Raw genomic sequence first — 22,556 nt, 5'->3', positions numbered from 1 at the left:
CTTCTTGAAACTCAACCTCCCCTGGCATGCATGACTCTCCACTAGCCTTGTTTCCCTCCTGCCTCTCTGGTCCCATTCCCAATCATCTTTTGTTGGTCATTTTTCTTAACTGACCTTTTTTTTTTTTTAATTTTAATTTTATTTTATTTACTGAATCAAAACTGAGTATACATTTTTGGGGGTTCAACATTGAGATATGTTGATCAAATCAATATTACTAGCATATATATTGTTACAAATCGTAATTATTCTTTATGTCCCTTGTCCAATCTCTCCCTATCCCCCTCTTCCCCCCTCTCTCCCCTCTAATTACCCTAGATTTCTTCTCTCCTTCTGAAAGAGCAATGGTTACTATGTTGGTTTGTTGCCTAGATGCTTTGTCCAATGCTGAGAGGTGTGATCAGGTCCCCCAATATTGTCATAGAGCAGATGCTTCTTCTGTCACTCTGAAATGGGCCTTGTGGAGAGAGACATTCACTTCTTTTCTTTATCTCTGCTGGTGACTCTCCTTGTGTCAATGCACTCTGGTGGTTGGTGGACTGTCTGCGTGGTGGTTGTGGCATCTAGCTGCTTTTGCAACAGCTGCCGGTATTGTGGTGGCTGTGGTGGGCCACCCACATGGAGGTGATGTTTTTGGCATGCTCCTTGGCACTGGCAGTGTGCCTGGATGTGGGTTGTGTCAGGTCCCCGGCTCCATACCTCGCATCTCTGGGCAGCCCCAAGGCACTGGTGTGGTGTGCCTGGTTGTGGGAGGGGTGTCTGGTCCCCTTCTCCATGCCTTGGATCCCAGGGAAGCTTAACTGAACCTCTGATTGTTGGAATTCTGTGGAACTTGGTGTTATGCCTTCTTCTCTACTCACTCCACCACCTCCCTAATCAATCTTACCCAATCCCATGGTTGCAATTACAAGGTCTGCTTAACCCAGCCTCTGTTCACCTCAGCAGCTCCACTTCATACCTGTCTCCTGCTCCCTTTTGGTGTTCCAGCCTCTCTGGCCTGCCTGCAGCTCCTTGCATGTGCCATGCTTTTTCCTCACCTCAGGGCCTTTGCACATGATCTTCCTTCCACCTGGAACCCTCTACCCCCCTCCTACCTCCCTCCCCTTTTGTTTTTAGCTAACTGCGACTCATACTTCCAGGTTTAGCTCAATTAAATTAAATACTTCCCCCTGGGACACATTCCAGAAAACTCAAGGACTAGATCTTGTCATTTGTTATATGCTGTTTTAGACAGTTTCAGCACAGTGGTTAAAAGGATGGCCTCTGGAGTTAGACTTCCTAGGTTTGCATTCTGACTCTGCCACTTACCAGCTGTGTAATCTCAGGTAAATTATTTAACCACTCAGTACCTCAGTTAATTTGATTTCATACTATTAATTAGATATCAGACTAGAACCACTTCATTGAGATTGTCATAAAGATTAAATGATATCATACAGTCGGTGCTCAGTTCAGTGCCTGGCACATAATAAGTGCTCAACAAATATTAGTATTAGGATTATTCTCCTTGGTAGCATTTTTTACAGTCATAGTTAAACAGTGAACTGAGTAATTGATTCTTTGATAATGTGCATCTACTCCATTAGACTCTAAGCTCCATGGAGACAGGGACCAGTGTCTTGTTTACTGCTACTTCTCTGCACCTAGTGGAACACCTGGCACTTATAAGTGTTTGTCCAGTGAATGATTAGATGAGCAAGAGTATAAATAGATTTACCTATGGAATATTTACAACAATAAATAGAACATAAGCAGGAAGGCTAAGGGCCTAGATTAGGCATGTATATGTGTTCAGGGAATTAGGGACTATGTATAGCTGAACAGATCTAGGAACCTCCACCTAAGAGACAGCCTTTTACCTGGCATCAAATGTCCATCATCCGATGAGTGGATACAGAAAATGTGGTACATCTACACAATGGAATACTACTCTGCTATAAAAAAGAATGAAATACTGCCATTTGCAATGACATGGATGGACCTAGAGAGAATTATATTAAGTGAAACGAGTCAGGCACAGAAAGAGAAATATCACATGTTCTCACTTATTTGTGGGAGCTAAAAATAAATAAATAAATACACAAACAACCTGGGGGTGGAGGAGGGAAGAAGACATAACAATTACAATTCCTTGAAGTTGATATAACAAGCGAACAGAAAGGACATTGTTGGGAAGGAGGGGGGCAGGGAGGAGAGATGGAGGTTTTGGTAATGGGCCACAATAATCAATCACAATGTATATTGACAAAATAAAATTAAATTTAAAAAAAAAGTGTGGATGGAATTTGAATACATGGTGATTGTGCTGGGGCAAGGGACAGGAAAATATGGAGATTAACAAAGCAAATAAATGGCAGGATTATTTTGGTTTCGCCAAACACTGAAAAATAATTCAACTATAATTACTCCTCTCCACCTCCAAGATTAATTCTCAAAGATTTATTTTTGTATTTTTACTTTTGCATGAGCACTGGAAAATCTCTTGCACTATTTTAGATTATGAAAAGCAACCCACTTCGGTAGTGGAAATATGATAGATGCTTATTAAATATTCTTGCACTTGAAAACAAAATCCAGGCCCTGGAGAGCCGTGAGTACCAGTGAAAATGACTGCCTTTATTCTGAAAGCAGTGAGGAATTGAAAGGGGAGTGACTTGGGAGAAAAGTAGAGAAGAGAATGGAAGCCATCACCATGGCTCACATGAAGGGCGGTGAAGGCCCGGGCCATGTAGTAAGTCAGAGGAGGGTTCAGTAGACGCAGGAGATAGTAATGGTTAGGCTAAGGAGTTAACCCGAGTGAGGTTACATTGGAGTTGAAATAACTGTGATGAATTTTAGACTCTTAGAACAGAAATGGGATCTTCAGAGGCCAACTCTTACTCATCAGTCTTGAAATCATTGAGTGCAGTCAAATCCCTGGCTTTGCTGATAAGAAAACTGAGGCTCAGAGAGGTGAAGTGACTTACCCCGCATCACACAGCTAATTAGTGGCAAAGTGAAACTAGAACTCATGTTACCAGTTGCCTGGTCAATTGTTCATACAGAGAAAGTTTTCCATTTATTCTTGTTGATATCCCACCAAGAGGATCTCTTAGCTCAAATGGTACCTATTTCCCGGTGGAATAGACTGCTTGGTTTGTAATGTTGCCACTCCCACGTATTAGCTGTGTGGCCTTAGTGAGCTACTCAACCTTCTAGGTTTCCATTTCCCTATATGAGAAGCCAGGATAATTTGTAGTGCCATGGGATCATGGAGAGGGTTAATGATATACTCTTTGTAAAGAGCTCAGCACTATGCCCGGGACATAGTGAGTACCCAGTAAATGACAGGGATCTATAGTCATCATCATAAATGGTTCACCTGACTGGAGGGCAATATTATTAGCTAGAATTTTAAGAATCATGGTTTGGTCACTTGAGTTGACTGACAGCCCCTAGCTGCCTCTGTGACACGTGGCCCTTGCTAGGCCTTAGTTTTTTCATCTGTTGGGGGAGGGGGAAGGTATGAGAATACAAGGGAAGGCAGAGCTGTGTAAAGCTTAGAAGTAAATCATTTCCAGAAAGAATCCCACTACGGCCCTGTTTAGAAGCATTTTGGAATCACAATTTGATGGTGACACTGCGTCATCGGACCTCACAGATATGGCCATTTTGTGAACATGCTTTGAACCTTGCAAGGCACTCAAGCCCTGTTACCTTCCTCTCCTCTTCCCACCACCTCCCCACTCAAAATAAAATTGGAATAGTTCAGGGCTGATGAGTTCAGGAGAGGAGTCGATCTTAAGCACTAGTTGTTTCTAAGATTCGAGAGAACAGGCCAGTTTCACAATGACGGATCCTGGTGCACAGTCATTCTGCAAGAGAATGTCACTATTGACCGCTTCGAGGAACCCAGACCCTTCATCCTCCAAATGCAGTGTTGTTGAGAATCCCGATGACTTATTCCTGGCATGTGAGGTCAGCGTGTACTTTCTTCTTCCTCTCTTCAAACTTTGTAGACAGGAACACAGAGTCAGAGGAGACCAGGAAATTGCTCAGCAGCACAGGGTCAATTCTGAGTATTAGATCTTATTTCCCAGCTTTCTCTGAGATACAGCTGGCTCATACAGGTTGGTCAGTTTTGGTAGAGAGTATGCAGGATTTTAATTTTAAGAAAGAAAGAGATTGGGAATGACATCAGATCATTTTCTTTCTCTCTCTGCCTCTGGCTCTCTGTGTCTCTTGGTCTTTATCTGCCCCTGTACTCCGGGGATTTTTGAGTGAATATGAACTTCTAGGGGATTTACAGTGAAGGAGGACCTACCAAAGATACATTGCCTTGAATGTAGAAACGTAGTGTGTTATCCTACTCCGGGTTTTTGGTTTTTAACTGGATGAATATGGCTGTTTTTTTTTTTTTTTTTTCATTAGCCAAGCTAAACAGTCTCCACTGGCTTCTTCACAGGTGAGAGCACCTGTTAGCAGGAGGGTTTGTGCAAGATTATTGATGTAGGTAAGAAAAGTTTATCTTCAGATCTCTCCCCAAATGTAGCAGTGACCCCTAAAGCTGAAGTGATCTTCAGCTGATCTCTCCGTTCCCACTGGCCAAGCCCGTGCCATAGTGGTTGTCAAATATTTTAGATATTACCTCCCCTCAAAGTGGTGGATTCTCCTGTCTTTCACATGGAGGACCCCTTACCTTTGTTTGGTGTCCAGAGAATGCTCCCCTCCACACAGTGGGGTGTCCCTACATCTCTGTTTCTTTTGACTTGTGATTTTGTTGTCAACAAATGAGTCAACAGAGAAAAGAATGTCAATTTTATCAAGAATCATCTCAGGGGAGGTGGGGAGTAGGGAGAAATGGGGGCAGTATTGGCCAATGGCCTATACAAAAGGGCCAGACACGACCATTTGGGGACATTGGTAATTCTTGTTAACTCTGATTGAAACAAACAAACAAAAAAGGATGCATTGCCAATTTTGGAAAGTGGTAGAAAGCATGAAGCCAGCTCTAGTTCCTATAGTTCCTGAGTCCCTCCTTGGGTTTCAGATAATAAGTGAGCCTCATTAATTATTCAGTTACTACGGCTCATCCCCTTGATTTACTGCCTCAATATGGAACCAATGAGTATAGTACACTAAGTTGGATTCTGAAAACATTAAGTTGCTTCCTAAATACCAGATTCATTCCAGGAACAGTTGCTATCAGCAGGCTAAATCAAACCGTCTAATACCCACAAAAGCTCACTTTCTTCCAATAAGGGAGGGAAAACTTCTAATAGAGAACTAAGGAATGCATTATTGTGATTTCCTTACAACAAATGCATCTAGTCTTAAACATCTATTCCCATAACCTAAATTGCAAAGCATTTCCTAAAAACCATTGAGTTGCAGAATTTTAAAAGTGTATTTTACTGCCAGATTTGCAAAATCAGTCAGTTTTGCAGGGCCCTATGCTTCCTTTCTTTTCCACTGGGGAAAAGAAAAAGGCAGTAGTCGGCAGCTGGTGATTGAAATACGATTCTGCCTGGTGTGTAAATCTTGGCTATCATCAGTGTGTTCTCCTGGCTGTACTTCCCTGGCACTCCCTGCAATGCCTCAGCCAAGGCCTGCCCTTCCTGCTGGTTGCCCTCTGGATTCCACTGACAACATGATAATCATTGCAGCCTGCACCTCTGGAGCTCTTCATGGCTTTTAATTTCATTTGAATCCCAGAACACTTGGTGAGAGAGTTAGGGGAGGTATGGTTATCTCCACTTTACACACGGGGAAACCTGGACTCAGGGATGATAAGTGACTTCCTCAAGGACACAGTTTATAGGGATCCTGGATCCTAACCTTTATCTTCTGTCCCTTGGTCTACTGTCCTTTTCACAACAACACATGGGCATAGAAAATCCAGTAAGGAAAGGAGTCTGCACAAAGTCGACTGCCTTGGTCCCCAGATGTGGTAGGGTTGGGATTAATCCATGTGGTCCTCCTTTTTAAATGCAACAGGGCTTAATTTGGCCACCAGAAAGCTCCATTTTCATCACTAGCATAATAAACAGATAGTTTTTAAAATCATTACTTAGGATATATCATGATATTAATATCCTATATTATGTACTATAATATGAAATAAGACTATAAAATACAACTTATATTTTTATGCTAAGTTTTCATACTAAGTGAAGGAGTTTTTATACTAATGGGTCGTAGCCCACTAATATGGATCATAAAGTCAATATAACGGGTACTGTCAGAATTAAAAGAAAAAATAGGGTAGAATTGAAAATATCAGGGCTGTCTGGTTAGCTCAGTTGGTTAGAGTGTGGTGTTTATATAACAAGTTCAAGGGTTCAGATCCACATATTGGCCAGCTGCAAAAAATATATAATAAAAAAGAATTGAAGACATCAAAGTACATTGTATGTAGCAAGGGTGAGAAGTACTCTCTGAACCCTTTTGTTCATGCATCTCATACACTGGGTAGCAATGTTAAAAGCATTTCTTACTGAGCAGTCTTGCCCTTTTTCTTGCTTTCTCTCCCTCTCCTTATTCTCCCTTCTCTTTCCTTCTCTCTCTCTCCTTTTCCATGTATGTAGAAAATATGCCCAAACATGTGCTGCCTTTGTCCTATTTACAGGCACTATCCTCACCCTCTGCAAGCCCCAACCTTCCTGACATCGTTTCCTCACCCCAGCATCTAGGGCAGAGGTTGTTCTCTAGAGTTGATTCCTTTACGCTCTTCCTTTCCCCTCTCTTCTGAAAAGGTCCTTGTGTGGTGTGACCTTGAAGACAGGGCTTGCTGGTCTCTTTCCTTGTTTAATAAATAGATTTCCCTATCGTTAAACCATCATATTTCTATTTCAGGCAAAGCAACTCAAACTTGAAGAAATGACATTCCCAAGGAGAACCACTTTGTGCTTTGTGTTTATCGTGATTTATTCTTCCAAAGCTACACTGAACTTGAATTTAGAGTCTCTTGATCATCCTTTGGTGAGTAAATTCACGTCTGCTGTAATTTTCCCTGACACATTTCCCTGACTTCTTGGGAATATCACAGACAAAAAATGCTTCTTAAAAAAAGAAAAATAGTAGGGCCTTTGAGAAAATGTTGCAAATGAGGCAGAGGGTGAACATAAATGGACGTTAGCATGTTCACTGGGCTACATAAAACTTGGAATACTCTGAAATCAGTGGTGGGATCAAGGGAACGTCAAGGCAGCTTCAAGAGAGATCTCCCAGGCTTCCTTCTTTAACAAATTGCAACCTCCAGGCCTGAGGCTTCCACTTGGAAACTGGCAACAATGACAACACAGCAGATTTGGAGGATTGAGCAGAACTCATGTTCTCAAAGGATTTGTTTTAACTTGGGCATCAGGCTGGAACACATTTCAAAAGACATTAATCTCTGTGTGGGTGTCACAACCACAGATTGTTGTAGCTAGAGGGACCACAGATATCCTCTAAGACCTTGGCTGACAAATTATCCAGGTTGTTTTGTCTTTAGAAAGTCAATAGGAGTTTAACTTAGTAAAGAGGGGGATAAGTACCTCCTTATCGCTTATGGGAATCATTGGATTATTTCTTCCTTAGGCTTCTTCATGCACCAGAGATGGGGTGTGTTATTGGCTGGGAAATTTGGGGAGACTGATACAATTCTCTCTTTGTCACAGTTTTTTCATCTGTAAAACAATGATAGTAGTACTGATTTCCTAGGATGCTTATGAAAGTTAAGTTAGTTAATATTTATAAGATGCCTTAGAACAGTGCCTGGCACATAATAATTGCTATGTAAATATTTTCTGTTATTATTTCTCTCACCGTAATAATATTTTTCTATTGTTTTTCTTTTTTAGATATTTTAGTTCTATTTTATGGCTTGTCACTGTTGTTAGAGCTCCATTGGTACATTTTAGCATTATAAAATGTCTCTGTTTGTCCTGCTTGGTACTTTTTAATTTAATTCTTTGTCTTCTATTCCAGTTGTCAGTCCTGCTTTTGTATTTGTGTTTGCCTGATCTATGCCCCTTATTTTTTTCTTAGCTTTCATTATACCACTTTAATGGTTCTCTTAGAAACATGTACTTGAATGTATTTTTTTTTAATTTTAAACCAAGTCTGAGCAACCTTGATTTTGATTAGGGGTGTATAATTTATAACAGTTGATATCATATTTAAAATGCTTGATCTTACTTTCAGGATTTAGTTTCATGACTTTATGCACTTTCTTCTTTCCATTTTTGGGTCTTTCATTGACCTAGGATATCTTTGCCCTTTTCTTTATTTCTGTCATGACTTGGGGTATACATGGTATATCTCCTCCTCCAAGCTCCAGTAAGGAGGGTGCAACCTGTACAATCAGATGCAGCAGCCTACTCATGTAAACAGAAGAGGGAAACATACACTTCTGGTGAATTCCCGTGATCGGTGCAGAGCTCTGGTTACCTAAGGCCTGGGGGGAGAAAACCAACAGAGCTTGAGCTGATCTCAGCAGGGGTTAGCTTTGTCTCTGTCTCTGTTCCTGGAGTTTCTTAGTGTGCTTGTGGCAGCAGCAGTGCTCTTCTACTGTGCCAGGTCTGCCCTCCTAGTGGCGGCCCTGGCAAAGTCCCTCCATCTGCCTGGTGGCATAAGTTGGTCAAGAAATAAGCCAGTGACTGCCTAGGGCTGCTGGTGGAATTTGAACTTCATCTTTCTGGAAGCTCTTACCACCCACCCACCCCAAAATCCACTTTTTCTTGCTGATCTGCCCCTCAAGGTATAATAATTTCATACAACCCACAGGCCAAGGACCCCCATTGGAGAGGGGCACTTGAGCCTCCCTAACAATATGCTGCCCTGCGCTGCCACCAGCTCCCACAGCAGACCAGCTACCATCTGAAGCGCAACATGTGGTGATGTGCTTTTTTTAAAAAAAAATGTAGCAAAATACACATAATGTAAAATGTAACATTGTGGCGCTCTGCTAATGTCGGAATTTTGTCGACACAGCCGATTGCAGAGCTACTTATCCTGTTCGTGGCGCCAATTGTAAAGCTACTCGACCATACCAGTTGTCAGGCTATTTTACCTGCTGGTAATCCTGCACCAACTGGGCCAATTGTCGAGCTAGGGCTGGGTCTGGAGCTCACAGACCCCTCAAACCCATTCACAGACTGGGTCACAAACCCTAAACGTGCCAGGCTTGGTCACCAGACCCCTCCCATGCCAAGCTGGGTCACCAGACCCTCCACACGCAGGTCTATGAGCTAGGAAATGGGCAAATAGCTCCTTGGAAGCCGTAGGTTGGAAAGCATGGTTGTGCGGAGGGCATCCGTCCACCTGAGGCAGCCGCCAGCCAAGGTGGTGGCACCGAGCAGGTGCACTAACTCTGCCCACACACAACCTGCCCACAAAGAATGCTGCACCACCCCCAACCTGCCCGAGGCGAGGGGGCCTGATTAAATTATTCCGTTTTCCCAACAAACGTCTTAAACCTTTTTTAAGTATACAGTTCAGTAGTGTTAAATATATTCAAATTGTTGTGCAATAGATCTCTAGAACTTTTTCATCTTGCAAAACTGAAGCTCTATACCTATTAAACAACTCCCCATTTCCCCTGTCCACCAGCCCCTGACAACCACCATTCTACTTTCAGTTTCTATGAACGTGACTACTCCAGATACCTCATATAAGTAGAATCACACACTATTTGTCTTTCTGTATCTGGCTTATTTCACTTAGCATATTGTCCTCAAGGTTCAGCCATGTGGCAGCACGTACAGAATTCCCTCCCTTTTTAAGGCTGAGCAATATTTCATCACGTGTACGTTACCACATTTGCTTCATCAGTCAATGGATGCTTGGGTCACTCCCACCTATTCGCTGTAGTGAATAATGCTGCTGTGAACTTGATCGAACAAATATAAGGTGACGGATTTTTAAAGTGTGATGATGTAGCTCAGTGCTTCTTAAACTTCAGTGTGCACACGAATCTGCCTGGGGAACTTCTTAAAATACAGATTTCAGCTCATTCAGCCTGGGGTGGGCCCACGATGTTGGCTTTCTGACAGGCTGCCGATGCTTTGGCCCCAGTGACACACGTGGAGTGGCAGAGCTGTACCCTCAACTTGCATCAGTCCTGGGTTTGAAACCAGCTCTGACCCTGTCTAGCTTTGGAAACATCATCAAGTTTTCTTCATCTCCCTGAACCTATTTTCTCTACATAAAATGACAATAAATAGTATCTCCTTCACTGGTTTGCCATGAGGATTACATGTTCTCATATACACAGTCCTTAGCACAGTGCCTAGCACAGAGCCCAAGTGCTTATGATCTGGCGAGGAGGGGTGAGATTCAGGACAGCTGGGGCCTTTGGTGACCGCCTTATTTGCCATCCCATTCCTGGGGGATTTCCTTTTCCACATGTAAAAAACCACCTCTCATTCTTGACCGAATGCTTCACCCCCCACTCCAGGCAATTATTAGTGAAGTCATCAAGTCCGACAGGTGGGGCACTTCCTGGAATTGGTGACATCTCACCCAGCCATCAGGAAATCCCCCCAGACAGAGCTGGCCATTGTGGCTCAGACATTCCTCTTGGTTCCTCCACACAGAACCAGCAGAGGCAGATGCAAGCAGCAGCTCTGCCTGTGTGAAGTAAATACACAGTTGAGCATTGCAAGCCCCTGGCAGGACCTAAGCTCCCTCATGAGTTCTGCCCAACACCCCAAGTCTAAGAGAAAAGGCAAGTGCTAGAGTCTCACCATTTCCCAAATTGGGGTGACGTGAGGACTCAGGATGGCAAGGACAGTCCGCAGTGCACCCCAGGCCAGCAGGACATACTTCCCTGCCAGAGACTCCACCAAGCCCTTGACGTGCCTCAGCATATATTATTTTTCATAATGTAAGAAACTGAGGCTTAGAGGGAGTCGATGACTTTTGCAACTAGTAAGAGTGGAGGTGGTGGGAGTCAGTTTGAGGTGTGACTCCAGCATTTGTTCTATTCAAATGCAGGTCCTATGACCTGGTAGCTCAGCTCTTTAAACCTGCTCAAATCTGGGATGGACAAGACTATTTACCACAACCACCCCTGCCCCCACTGCCAGCTCCCAGAGATCTTATTGTCCTGATGCTCTTTCCTCCATTGCCTCCAAGATAGCAGAACTTAAAATAAACTTAGCTTATTCTCCCAAGAAGTTGAGAATCCTCGCTGGACAACAGAGAGGCAGTAGGTGACAGGATTGTGGAAGCAGCACTTTGTAAAGATGTGGCCTGAAACTTCCAGATGTCCACCATCAAGATTCAGGAAATCTTCAAAAAGTGACACTTCCCAGCACGAGGGATGTGCTGGCTAGAAAAGGCAGTATTATGCACCTCGCCCCAGACCTATTGAATCAGATTGAAGAAAGAGGAGGCAAGTAAGCCTTATTCTCACAAAGAATTGAAATGCTCTGCATTAGAGAATTGATATGTGCCTGCATTCCAATCTACAACTGACAGCATCAAGACCTCAATTCTTTAGTCACAGTGGAAAAGAGAGAATGAAAACAGGACCTGGGAGAGCTGCCCAAAGGTGACCACTGGCAGTCACTTTCTCCTGGGCTGAGTCCCACAACCACAGCCATGAAGAGTGGACAGAAAAAGCTTCCCAGTGGCCACCCCCTTCCATCCCCAGGCCCCAAGGAGGGTGGAGGCAGGGATGCTCGGAAGAACCTTCCTTCTGCCTGGGCACAGAGCCAAAGCAGGCTCCAGGGGAAGCTGGGCAGGAACCAGCCCTATACATTGACGTAGCCCCTTCTGTTCCTGTATTATGTTCTTGCATACTTAAGTACATCTGAATAACCTCACTGCAAATGAAGCAGCAACTGGGCTTTTGAAATTCCAATCACCATCCATCATTGCTCTGTTTATTTCTTTAAGAACATTTATAAACGATCGGGTAAACAGTCCCTCCCTACTTTCAACTGACTTTAATGCTTTCCTCAACCAGTGTCTCCTCACGGCAGCAGGAACATGTAAACCTCACACTGAGCTGTATGTGGCTGACATCTGGGTTTTTTTCTAAAAATGTGACTTAGTAAGGGGAGGGGGGACAGCCAAGGGAACTATTTGTTAAGAGGAGGGGGGGGGGAAGAGCAGGTAACAGAGGAAGAGAGGGGGAAGATGCTAGGTAAAGGGAGACTGGCTCCCTGAGGCAAATCCTGTTCCCCAGGTATCTTCTGATCAGGTGTCTTAATGCCTGTGTTGACAGGTGCAGCCTCTGGAGCCAGGCTAGCTGGGTTCAAATCCCAGCTCTGCCATTAAAGGCTATATGACCGTAGGCAAATTATTTGACCTCTCAGCACCTGTTTTCTCATCAGTGAAACATGGATATTAACAGCACTTACCTCTTAGATTTTCCTGGCACAGGGTATTGAATGCGTCCTAAGAATTGTTATGTTTGTTATTGTTGTGAAGTAAGGTAACTAAAAAATACAGTAATGTTAGAATGAGCTCTGTCTCAGGTGGTGGTGATAGGTGTGTAGAGTTCATGGTAAAGGTCACATCTCTGTGGGCAGGGGTTATCTAGGAAGACTTCAAAGAGTGAAGAAGTCTCTTTAATTGAGCCTGGAAGGGAGTTTGAGTTGGGAAGCACATCACAGAAAAACCTGCAGGTCAAGATAGGGGGCAGGCCTGGTTACCAGCTGGGGAGCTGCTGGTGACCCCATCAGCAAAGCCGGTTAATGCTAGTTCTTCAACAAAGAAGCTACATGATGAAAGGAGATGAACTTCACAGAGATGAACCAGGCAGCAGTGTGCAGACAGAGGGGTCCATGTGAATGGTGCCCCAGAACAGCATGGTGTCCCATGCCCCTGAGTAGCATTTACTACGGAACTAAAATTATTACCAGGTGTTTACATCTAGTAATCATTTGATCCTCATAGCAGCCTTGTGAGGTAGGCTATATTTACCCTCATACTATAGGTAAGGACTAAGGCACAGAGAGGTTAATCAACTTGCTCAAGGTCATGCAGCCATTTTATGGTGAAGTAGGATTTGAACTCAGTGTCTTCAAAGTCCTTTCTCTTAACCACTGTACTATATGATAATAACAAAAATTTATTAAGAGCTTATTATATACCACATTGTAGTTCTCCTGGTTCTCATAACAATCCCATGAAGTTGGTACTCCTATTATTCCCATTTTACAGAAAAGAGAACTGAGGCTCAGTGAGGATAAGTAGCTACCCTGAGGTCACATAGCCAGATGGTAAGTGGAATAGCCTTGCTCTCACGCAGTCTGAATCTAAATCTGACTCTTTAATTCCTACCACAAAAACCAGGAATAGAACCATTTGGAGAAAAAGGACCAGAGGAGTAAAAAATAATTTCTAAGCATGCACATGGCTAAATACCCCTAATACCACAGAAATATTGAGGTGGGAATAGGCTGAGTGCTGAGAAGAGGTCGTGAGACTTGTCTAAAAGGTCATTAGAATGACTCAGGGCTCAAGTCTTCAGCAGAGAGAACAAGTTTAGAACATTGCAATTTATATTTCTCAACAGGACACAAAATGCAGGAACTCTGGGAAACTGAGATGTGTTGATTTCTTCAGTTCCTGGATATAGAGACTGGTCTACAAAAAATAAGTTCCTAGGTCACACTACAAAGGCAACTCCACTTCAATTTCCCAACCATTCCATTCCGTTTGCCCGGCATCTACTGGTCACATAGTGCTAACTTCAAATCTGCAGCCTTAAGCTCAGCTCTAATGTTTAGGGGTACATGAGCCGAAAGCCATAGTGAAAAGACTCTTCTAACACTAATTGACAACTTTCTAAATTTTTCTTTCAGATTCTCCATGAAAATGAACTTGCTGATAAAGAGCTACTAAGGCAAAAACGAGCAGGTATATAAATTTTTGTTTGGCAATCTCTTCTATATGTCCAATCAAATGACTTACGTTGCAACTCTTTTAAACACTGTGATCCACATAATTCAGTCTCCAAGCACATCAGGGTCAAATAGTGCAGATCGACTGCTGAAAGTCATTACAAAGGAACTTCACCCTTGACTCTATCAAGTGACAGGAAGTAGGTCATAGCGACCCACTACAATCCCCCTTTCCTCTCCTTTCACCATCACCACTCTTTATAGCCCCAAGTTTTACTTCACCCTCTCCTCCAGTGCCTCCAGTACCACCAAAAAGCCTGCTTCTCTACCTGACCCAGCAGACTTCTTTGCCTCCCCTGCTCCACTTTTTAAAAAAACTTCTCACACTCAGCACTTTGTTTTGTGGATCAACTTAACCATGAGCCTCAAGTCCATCTCTTCTGTTTCTCACTCCAATTTTCCCACTAAACTCCAACAAAGTGGTTTGGAAATATAAGAATTTGCCCTTTGGAGACCTGGGGGCAGGTGGAGAGCTGTGAGCGCTGACCTGCTGGTCCTCAGTGTCCAGTCCCGATGTGGGACTCTGCACAGGAGTCAGTGCATCTCTGTAGGTTGGATTTCCTGGGACCTGACCCTCCCACTTCCACCGCAGCAACCTTTCAAAAGCATAAATAGGATTCTGTCATTTTCCTTCATCAAACTCTTCAGGGACTTCCCATTGCCTTGGTGCTAAAAGCCAATCACCTGCTCATGTCTTACCTGCCTTCCATGCTTTTCCCACATGACTTCCTTTTGCTCCCTTTCACACCATCGATGCCACGGCCATCATCCCCCTTTGCTTGTCTGGGGCACTCCCACTGAAGTCTCAAGTCACATGGGCTTCTGCCCTGTAAGACCTCCCTTCAGTTCTCCAGACCGTCAGCCCCTGCTTCTCCTGGGTCCCTATCCCCTGATGAATTTCCACGTCACGACATTGGTTCTAATGCGTCATGGTGATTTCACTTGCCATCCCCAGTAGATGTCAGCCCCCTTGACTCCTCTTCATCTCTGTAGCCTGGCATCTCACCCAGTTCCTGTCTCAATAAATGAGTGAGCCAGCGAAGAGCGTGCACGTCCCTGTCACAGCTGCCCCTTTCTGAGCTCCTGTGGGTAAGGGCCTGCTGGCCTAGTGGCTGTACCAGCTTTTAGACAGGAAAACGTAGCCATCACATGATGACTGAATCATCTTTAGGCATGTTGTGACTTGATCTCTTCAAGTGATCTAAAAGAGACACTAGGCTGCCAAAGAGAGGAAACTTGCCCTGCGGAGAGACGAGAGAGGAGTGTGTTAGAGCTCTTCGCGATGCAGTCCCCAGCCCGACTGTCGCCCAGGGCTTGAAAAGAGAATTTGACCAGATTTTGTTAAGCTCTTGAAATGCTCACTGGGAGGTTATGCCACTGCTGGTTCCCCCTCCCTTCCTCTCCCCTTCCGTCTTCTTCTTCTTTTTTCTTTTTTGTTTTTTTCTCTCATTTTGTTACCCCTGTGGGGTCCCCTTCTTCCTTTCTCCCTCCTTCCCTGAAGTGGCCTGCCACACCCCTGTGATCTGTTCTCTAAAACAACTATCACTACCTCTACCCCATCCTGACAACTCTTGGACCCTCTTGCACCCTGTGACAGGAAGAGAGCCAGAGATGTGTCCATTTGGTATTTTTGAAAGACTTTTATTTTTTAAGTCAATGTATCTGCGGGTGAGTTCCAGCTCCAGGTGTCTTCCTCGGCCCAGGCGGCCAGCTTCTCCAGGAGCGGTTGGTGACTGCGCAGCTGTAGAAGTAAAGTCTTCCAGCACTTCTGAGCCTGGCAGTTTATGACCCATGCGACAGCGTGAGGGGTTAGCACTCGTGGAGGAAACCACTTCTACATCTAAAGATTTGACATTCCAAAATTTTTCCAGGCAAGCTTTCATTAAAAACAATCATGACATGGATAAGTCACCATGAAAACAGTTTTCCGTTCATTGTATATGGTCCTCTGTGCTCATTTGGGAAGTGCCAGTGAATCAACTCATCACCTGCAGAAGATGGATTGGCCTTGATACTTTTACAAAATCATTGAAGTAGAAATGGCCATAGAAATGTCCACGCGCTAGGCCCAGATAATGGGAATGTAAGTTGCAATTAAAAGCATGACTCTCCAGGAAAATAGTGAAAGAGTTTAGATAGTTTAATAGGAATGTTATACCCGGCAGGATGCCACATAGAGATTCTGTGTTTTGCTTGGTGTGTTAGGACTGGGCTCTGATTTTCAGAACGGTATTCCCCTTTACATGCATGTACATCTCCCTTTCTGAAACCTTGATGCCAGAAGGAGACAAATGTTGCAAGAGAAAGAAAATTAGGTCAGGAATTTCCTTTTGAGCCACTGGACCAAATCTTTAGAGTTTGGGATAGAATCAGCATTCAAGGTAGGATCAATACTCAAATATTTATTCTCAGCATGCCATGGACTTCCACCCAAGTGACTTCAGTCAGTTACATAGCCTCAATGGACTCTTAATATATGTATATGTATATATAATATATTAATAATAAATATAATAAAATATGTCATATACATCATAAATATATGTATCACACACATTGAAGGAATTCAATAATGTTATGTACAGATTACTATTGAAATATTAATAGGATTGTATGGAACTTATTTACTTTTTCTTTTAATAGTTTTTAAAAAATTGAAAACAAAGCCAACTGATTTATTTATAAAAACAATATTGCATTTGAAAGGGCATGATATATCCCTGGCACAGAGAAGTTGTTCTGTACCAGTCCCATGATATGGCAGTTAGCATTTTGGGAAAACTTTTTCAAAGCTCTGTCAGGGAAGAGAAGCCTGCACAAAAACCCAGAGGCCCGAGGCAAGAATAAGTGTGGAGCTGCCTGTGAGAGCGAAGAGTAGCTGTCGGGGAGCAGAGGGAAATAAGAATGGGTCACAGCTCACGGAATTATGTCGCGATCACATCAGGAAGTGGGTTCTAGACCAGCTGAGGGGCTGGCACAGAGAAGTGACTGTGAAGATTACCGAGGTGTTTATGCAGAATTAAATAGATGAGGAAATGAGTGCCCAGGAGGCCAGCTAGGAATCTCAGTAGCGTGGAGGTGTGGCCCTGACCACAGACACAGAAAAGAAGCAGAGAAAGTGCTTGCCAAAGACATTTGAGAAATGCAACCTAAGGGCTTGGAGGTGGGCGTGACGTGGGTTGAAGGAGAGCAATGACCCATATGACTCTCCAAGATTGCACAAACGTGGACACTGTTCTGGGGAGAATGGAGTTAGAGAGAACAGCTTATTTTGGAGGTTCTTGGATAAGCTCAAAATTTAACCTTAAGGGAATCTTCATAGAGGACTGGAAGTGGACATTTCATATCGATCAGAAGTTACACAAATACCAATTTGCAAAGTTCCCAATGCCAGGCTTCTCGGCTTGATTGGCAAGAGTGTTTTAGGGCCTGGCACTGACAAGTCTCTATTGGTTCTTCTTTGGCTTCAAAATGAGTGACTGGTGGGAGACAAAAATGACAAGAGAGGGGGATCCAGGAGGTCCAGTCCCTGCACTGGACATGCTCCCAAGTTCATACCTATTTAGTCAGAGCAAGGTTCCTACAGATTGGGTTGCTGGCTGCCGGTGAGGAAATCCTGACCTTTCTGCAGACCTGGCAGTCTGGGTGTGCTGGCCCTTTTTGATCTTGGTCCAGGAAATGCTGTGCCTTTCCCAGGTTGAGAAACAGATTTGGGGGGTTTCATGGCTGTACTCTTTCTTGTGATAACACTGGTACTGAGGGCTCTAAGCAGGCAGTGATGGTGGTGGAGTGAGATGAAAGACGTCGTGCTCTCTGGCTGGTACATGTGGTTGCTTTTAGGCTTGACACTTGATGTTCAGAGTGTTTTACTTTTTAAAAATATTTCCGATTAGTATTTTTCTTTTTTCTTTGTTTGTTTAACAATCTCAAAGATGAGACCTGATCGAAATAGTGTTAGTTGCCTTTGTCCTGCCAGCACACATCTGCATAGAATATAATCATTACATTTATTATTATCATATTACTATTACTACTGGCTACTATATGCCAGATACTTTACTAGGGGGTTTTATATACGATCCCAAATCCTTAACAACAATCCTGCCGAGAAGATATTACTCCGAATATACAGGTGAGCAATGAGTGGCTCAGAGTTTAAACAACACGCCCAGGTAAGAGGACATTCCACCCCTGTTCTCCCTGGATCCAAAGTCCAGGCACAGAGTTAAGAGTCGTAGTTTTCAGCATGCATTTCTGGTTCTTACCCATTAGGTCCCATTTGATGGTTCTTGGAGCAACTTTGTAGAGTAAGGAGGACTGACAAGTCTGTCTTCATCTTACTAGGTTAAAAATTTATATGGGGCTAAATATGATGATTTGGGTATACAGCTAGCTAGAAGAGGTGATCATTTCTCCAGCTCTACAGTCCAGTGTTTTATACACAGTGCTGCCCACCTTCTCCTCCATCCACACCTGCCAGGTATGCCATAGCCTCGGGCTCTGGAGGTTTTCCCCTGTGTGAACCAACCTCCCTGAAACGTAAAGGGAAAACAGGATCCTGTGAGGGTATCCTACTGAGCAATGGCAGAGTAGAATACACACAATGCTGCTGAATTGCCATCTTCTAGAACATGCAGAAACAACAGAAGAATAGGTATCTTTTGATATTTCCTAGCTACGGTACCAAGGGGAAGAAAGAAGAGAGCCAAATCATCAGTGACAAAAAAAGCATTGTCCCTTTTGGTCAAGAGAAAACCACAGCAACCTCATGTCTCCTGGTTGAAATCAGCAGCTTCATTCTTCTGCAGGTGGCAGATTAAATTATGCATCTGCTTAGGCTCTGACTGCAAGAAGCCTTCATTCCCATCAGTGTTGCCAGGCAAAAGTAGAATTGTTTGCTTAAACAGCTGTGATTAAGACCCACAGCTGCTTGTTGCAGTGTGTGGCCAACTTTCCAGAAATGTCTCTTTAAGATAAGTGCTGTGTGGCTGGCAGTGATTTATGGGAAAGCAGAAGGGAAATCCTCGTTGTTTTGTGCCTCCTGGGCCTGCTGATAGGCCTCTGTCTGTGACACTGATGACACCTGGAATTTGCTACCTTCCACTCAGTGCATCAGTGAGCCAGAAAAATTCAAACAAACAACACCAGAGATAAAGGAGCCTGAGAAAAAGAAAATACATTAAACTATCAGATGGCACAGAGGCAGCAGAGTCGGGTGGAAGGGCATCTAAGACACACATACAGAAGTGGGGGACCGTCTTTTGCACCTCCTGCATCATCTGTAGCTGGAGCAGGACACAGAGTGTCACTTTCCCAGGCTCTTAAGTCCTCAGGTTTGGGAGGGGCAGTCAGGGCATTTCGGACCTCAAACTCTGGGCCTGTCTGAGGGGAGTGAGCAGAGTGTGCCTCTCACCTGACTCCTCTGTGTGTCATGCTGACACCTGAGCATCTGGACGACCTGCCTTAAAGCCAGGTGTGCACCCAACCTGGAGAATTAGGGGGAAAAGAACCCAGCAACGGCAGCTCTGTGTTCTGCCTGCCCCTAGGACCATGATACTTGTTCAAAGCTCCAGACAAGAAGGTCTGACCCAAATCAGAGGGGTGTCTTCTTGCTATTTTTCTGGAAAGCCAAGAAGGGTGCTGACTCGGGGCTTCCACACTTATTTACTCTCCCTAGACTGATATTCTCTGGATGTCTTCCTGGTTCACCCTCACTTTATGTGAGTCTCTGCTCACAGTTGAGTGCTTTAGAAAGGCCTTTTCTAACCCTTCTACAAAAAATAACAACCACCCCTATTGTCCCTATCACTCTGTTTCCTTGCCCTCCCTTATTTTTCTCCACACCCTATAGAACTGCCTGACGTTAAATTTAAAAGTACTGTTTTTCTTCAGCGTCATGATGAAAGACTCATGAAGACAGAGCTTTTCTTCTTTTATTCACCTTATGTCCCTGGCAACTGGCATAGTGCCAGGGACATAGGCACTCAATAGGTAATAAAACTACAAATAAGTCAATAAATAATAAAGGAATGCATCTACCAAGGCATAATGTAAAAATCCATGAGTGTGAATGACAATGGGTCATTTGCCATCTGCAAAACGGAACTATGCCTACTGTCCTCGTGGCCCTAGAACCTACTGGGTGAAGAATAGTGGCAGCTGCTATTGTTATGGTTACTTTAATTATCATCACCTTGGATCCTTTCAGGATCAGTGGAGAGAGGGGATGAGCAAGTATCAGCTCCCTCGAGACAAAAGAGGGAAAATATGGTAACCAAATATGCTTGTAGACTACCCAGTTGTCTGCCCCCATGGAAGCAGCAGCATGAGGTGTCTGAAAACAAAAAGCAAAGCAAAAGCAAAACAGTCTAGGTACTAATATCAGCTCTCCAAGATTACCTTCTCGGTTTCTTCATTTGGATTAAGACATTAGATCTCAAACCTGCTTGATCATTAAAACCATCGGCAGGAATTAGACTTCTGGGTCTAACCCATCATGATTCTACTTCGGTCCCCCTGGTTGAAGCCTATAGCCTACTAAATTACAGTGGTGTTTTTGAGCCTGCTTTGAAGAATTGACTGTTCTCAAAGAAAAGGCATTTCCTTCTCTATTAGAGTTCCCCCATCCTTACTGGTCTGCAGGGAGAGGTGATGCTCAGGCTGAAGGTTGCTCTGAAACTCTTTTAGAAGTCATTAAAGAACATAAAATGTGAATGAGGAAAGAGATCCTTAGAAGCTGAGGTTAAATTGGCAGTTGCACGATCCCCCAGATTAGAACTTGGTAAAGTCACAGGAGTCTTTCCTTTTAGTACTTTATGCTTAGGGCTCAGCTCCTTGTAAAATCTGAGCAGAAGAACTGCCTTGGTTTTAATGGAGAATGATGACATCCAGGAATCATCATGTGCTTTCCAGGTATGCACTTGTTCTACAGTAACATCTGAGAAGAGCACAGGAAGGTGGGCTCAGGGCCAGAGATGACCCCAGGCAGCCACTGATATTATGCTGGGATCAGACCCTGGGTTGCAACAATGCAGATGATGAAGTGGGTGATATGGTATTGTTACTGATCTTACTCATCTAAAAAGCAGCTGCCATCCAGGAAATCCTACTTACATTCATGGGAGGAGGGTGAATGGGCCACAGAAAAGAGGACCCTGGAGATAATGAATCCTCTGGAGGATATAAACATTGCTGCATTACTTGTCAGGAAAAAGAATGTGCTCTAAGGCAGACCTTGAAATAACATGTAGCTGCCCTCTTTGCAAATGTTCCCAGTGGGCAACAAAATGTGTTCAGAGTTAAAAATTCCACAAATGATGATTAGCAGTTCTTCCCGGAAGCTTGTTTTCATCACAGAGCCATTTGAGAATAGGAAAGAAAACACGAAATTCGAGGCAACATCATAGTATCATGACAGACTGAAATTCCACTTTGGGTTTTAAAAGCCATTTTATTTTACTTGTAAATACATTTTTATAAGGAGAAAATAAAACTTAAAATGCATTACTAATTTTAAGAATATCTGCACAGACTTTTTTATAGTTTGAGTTAATTACAGCAATTTGAATGATGCCAAAGTGAAGTAATTCTCAGCAAGGTTGATGGGTAAAATCAGCCTTCTAAGACAAACATAGTTTACAACACTCAGTGAACAAATATTTCAGCTTTCTGCAATAAACATTTAATAATTGGAGGTCTCATAATAAATCATCAGTTTTAGTGTTTCACATCGATAGTCCCTGGAACATTTAAAACAAACCTTACAATGTTATGAGAAAATTCTTTGCCCTTTTAGAAAACAGACAGAAAATTTCAATTTTATGGTAAAATATACACCATACTTTCAGAACTGGCTTAGTTTAAAGTAATAGTTTTGCAAGTATTCACTTATCTTTTTCTCATTTGACTGTCAAGATAAAATATTCTCAGTGCATCTGTGTTAAAATTCCCTATTCTTCAAAGGTTCTTCATTGACTTCTAACTGAGCTTATGGCTTCCAGCCAAGACTGGGTCAAAGACTCTGTCAGTGACAGAGGTGAATCTGTGACTTGACTAAGAGTCACAGGTTTAACAAGAACTGATTGGGAATGTATGATTCATCACGTACAAGCTCTGTGCCAGATGAGTGAGTAAGGCCATGAGAAGTGAAGGAAACCAATAGTTCCTGCCCTTGGGAAGCTTACAGCTGGTGGCACACGCATGATGTAACATAGGGAACTTGAAAGAACAATTCCAAGACTGTCTATATACATAGTCTTGGCTGCCTGGAGTACTATGTTTGGGGGAATAGGTCCCTCTAGAGTGCCAGCCAGTCAACTCAACCATCTGGAGACAATTTGGAAAAGCCATGAAGAGCTGAAAATCTTTTTTATTTTGTGTTCCAATTTGTCAATTTTTTTTGAGCACCTGTCATATTCAGGACACTGGAAATACAGAAAAAGAACAGAGGGCACACACTCTGTGCATAGGCTGAGAGCAAAGGGAATTAACTGGATGACTTTTTCTGGAGATTTTCAAGCCGTGCATGGTTCAGCTCTTAGACTATGCATACGTCAACTGAAAGGTGGGAAACACACTGCCTTGTTTCTGTGAGTCAGGACCATGGCATTTATTTTCTGAACTGTTGTCAGTCTCCCTCCCTGCTAGTTCTCCCTGCTTCCTCCATTCTTGTCCCAT

At 43.4% G+C, this 22,556-nt stretch overlaps 1 protein-coding gene across 1 annotated transcript in view; it reads left to right on the top strand.

Moving 5' to 3' along the window:
- GPR116 (G protein-coupled receptor 116) overlaps positions 1–22,556 on the top strand; it is a 70,933-nt gene that overhangs the window by 10,041 nt on the left and 38,336 nt on the right. Inside the window, exons 2-3 of the mRNA XM_008575970.1 lie at positions 6,835–6,960; positions 13,782–13,836. Of these exons, the coding sequence (XP_008574192.1) occupies positions 6,859–6,960; positions 13,782–13,836 (157 nt within the window). The 5' untranslated portion in view covers positions 6,835–6,858. The remainder of the gene's footprint in view (positions 1–6,834; positions 6,961–13,781; positions 13,837–22,556) is intronic.

The sequence above is a fragment of the Galeopterus variegatus genome, unplaced genomic scaffold, assembly GCF_000696425.1.
Source record: "Galeopterus variegatus unplaced genomic scaffold, G_variegatus-3.0.2 Scaffold1268, whole genome shotgun sequence".
NCBI lineage: Eukaryota > Metazoa > Chordata > Mammalia > Dermoptera > Cynocephalidae > Galeopterus > Galeopterus variegatus.
This window is presented reverse-complemented; position numbering and strand designations above follow the sequence as displayed.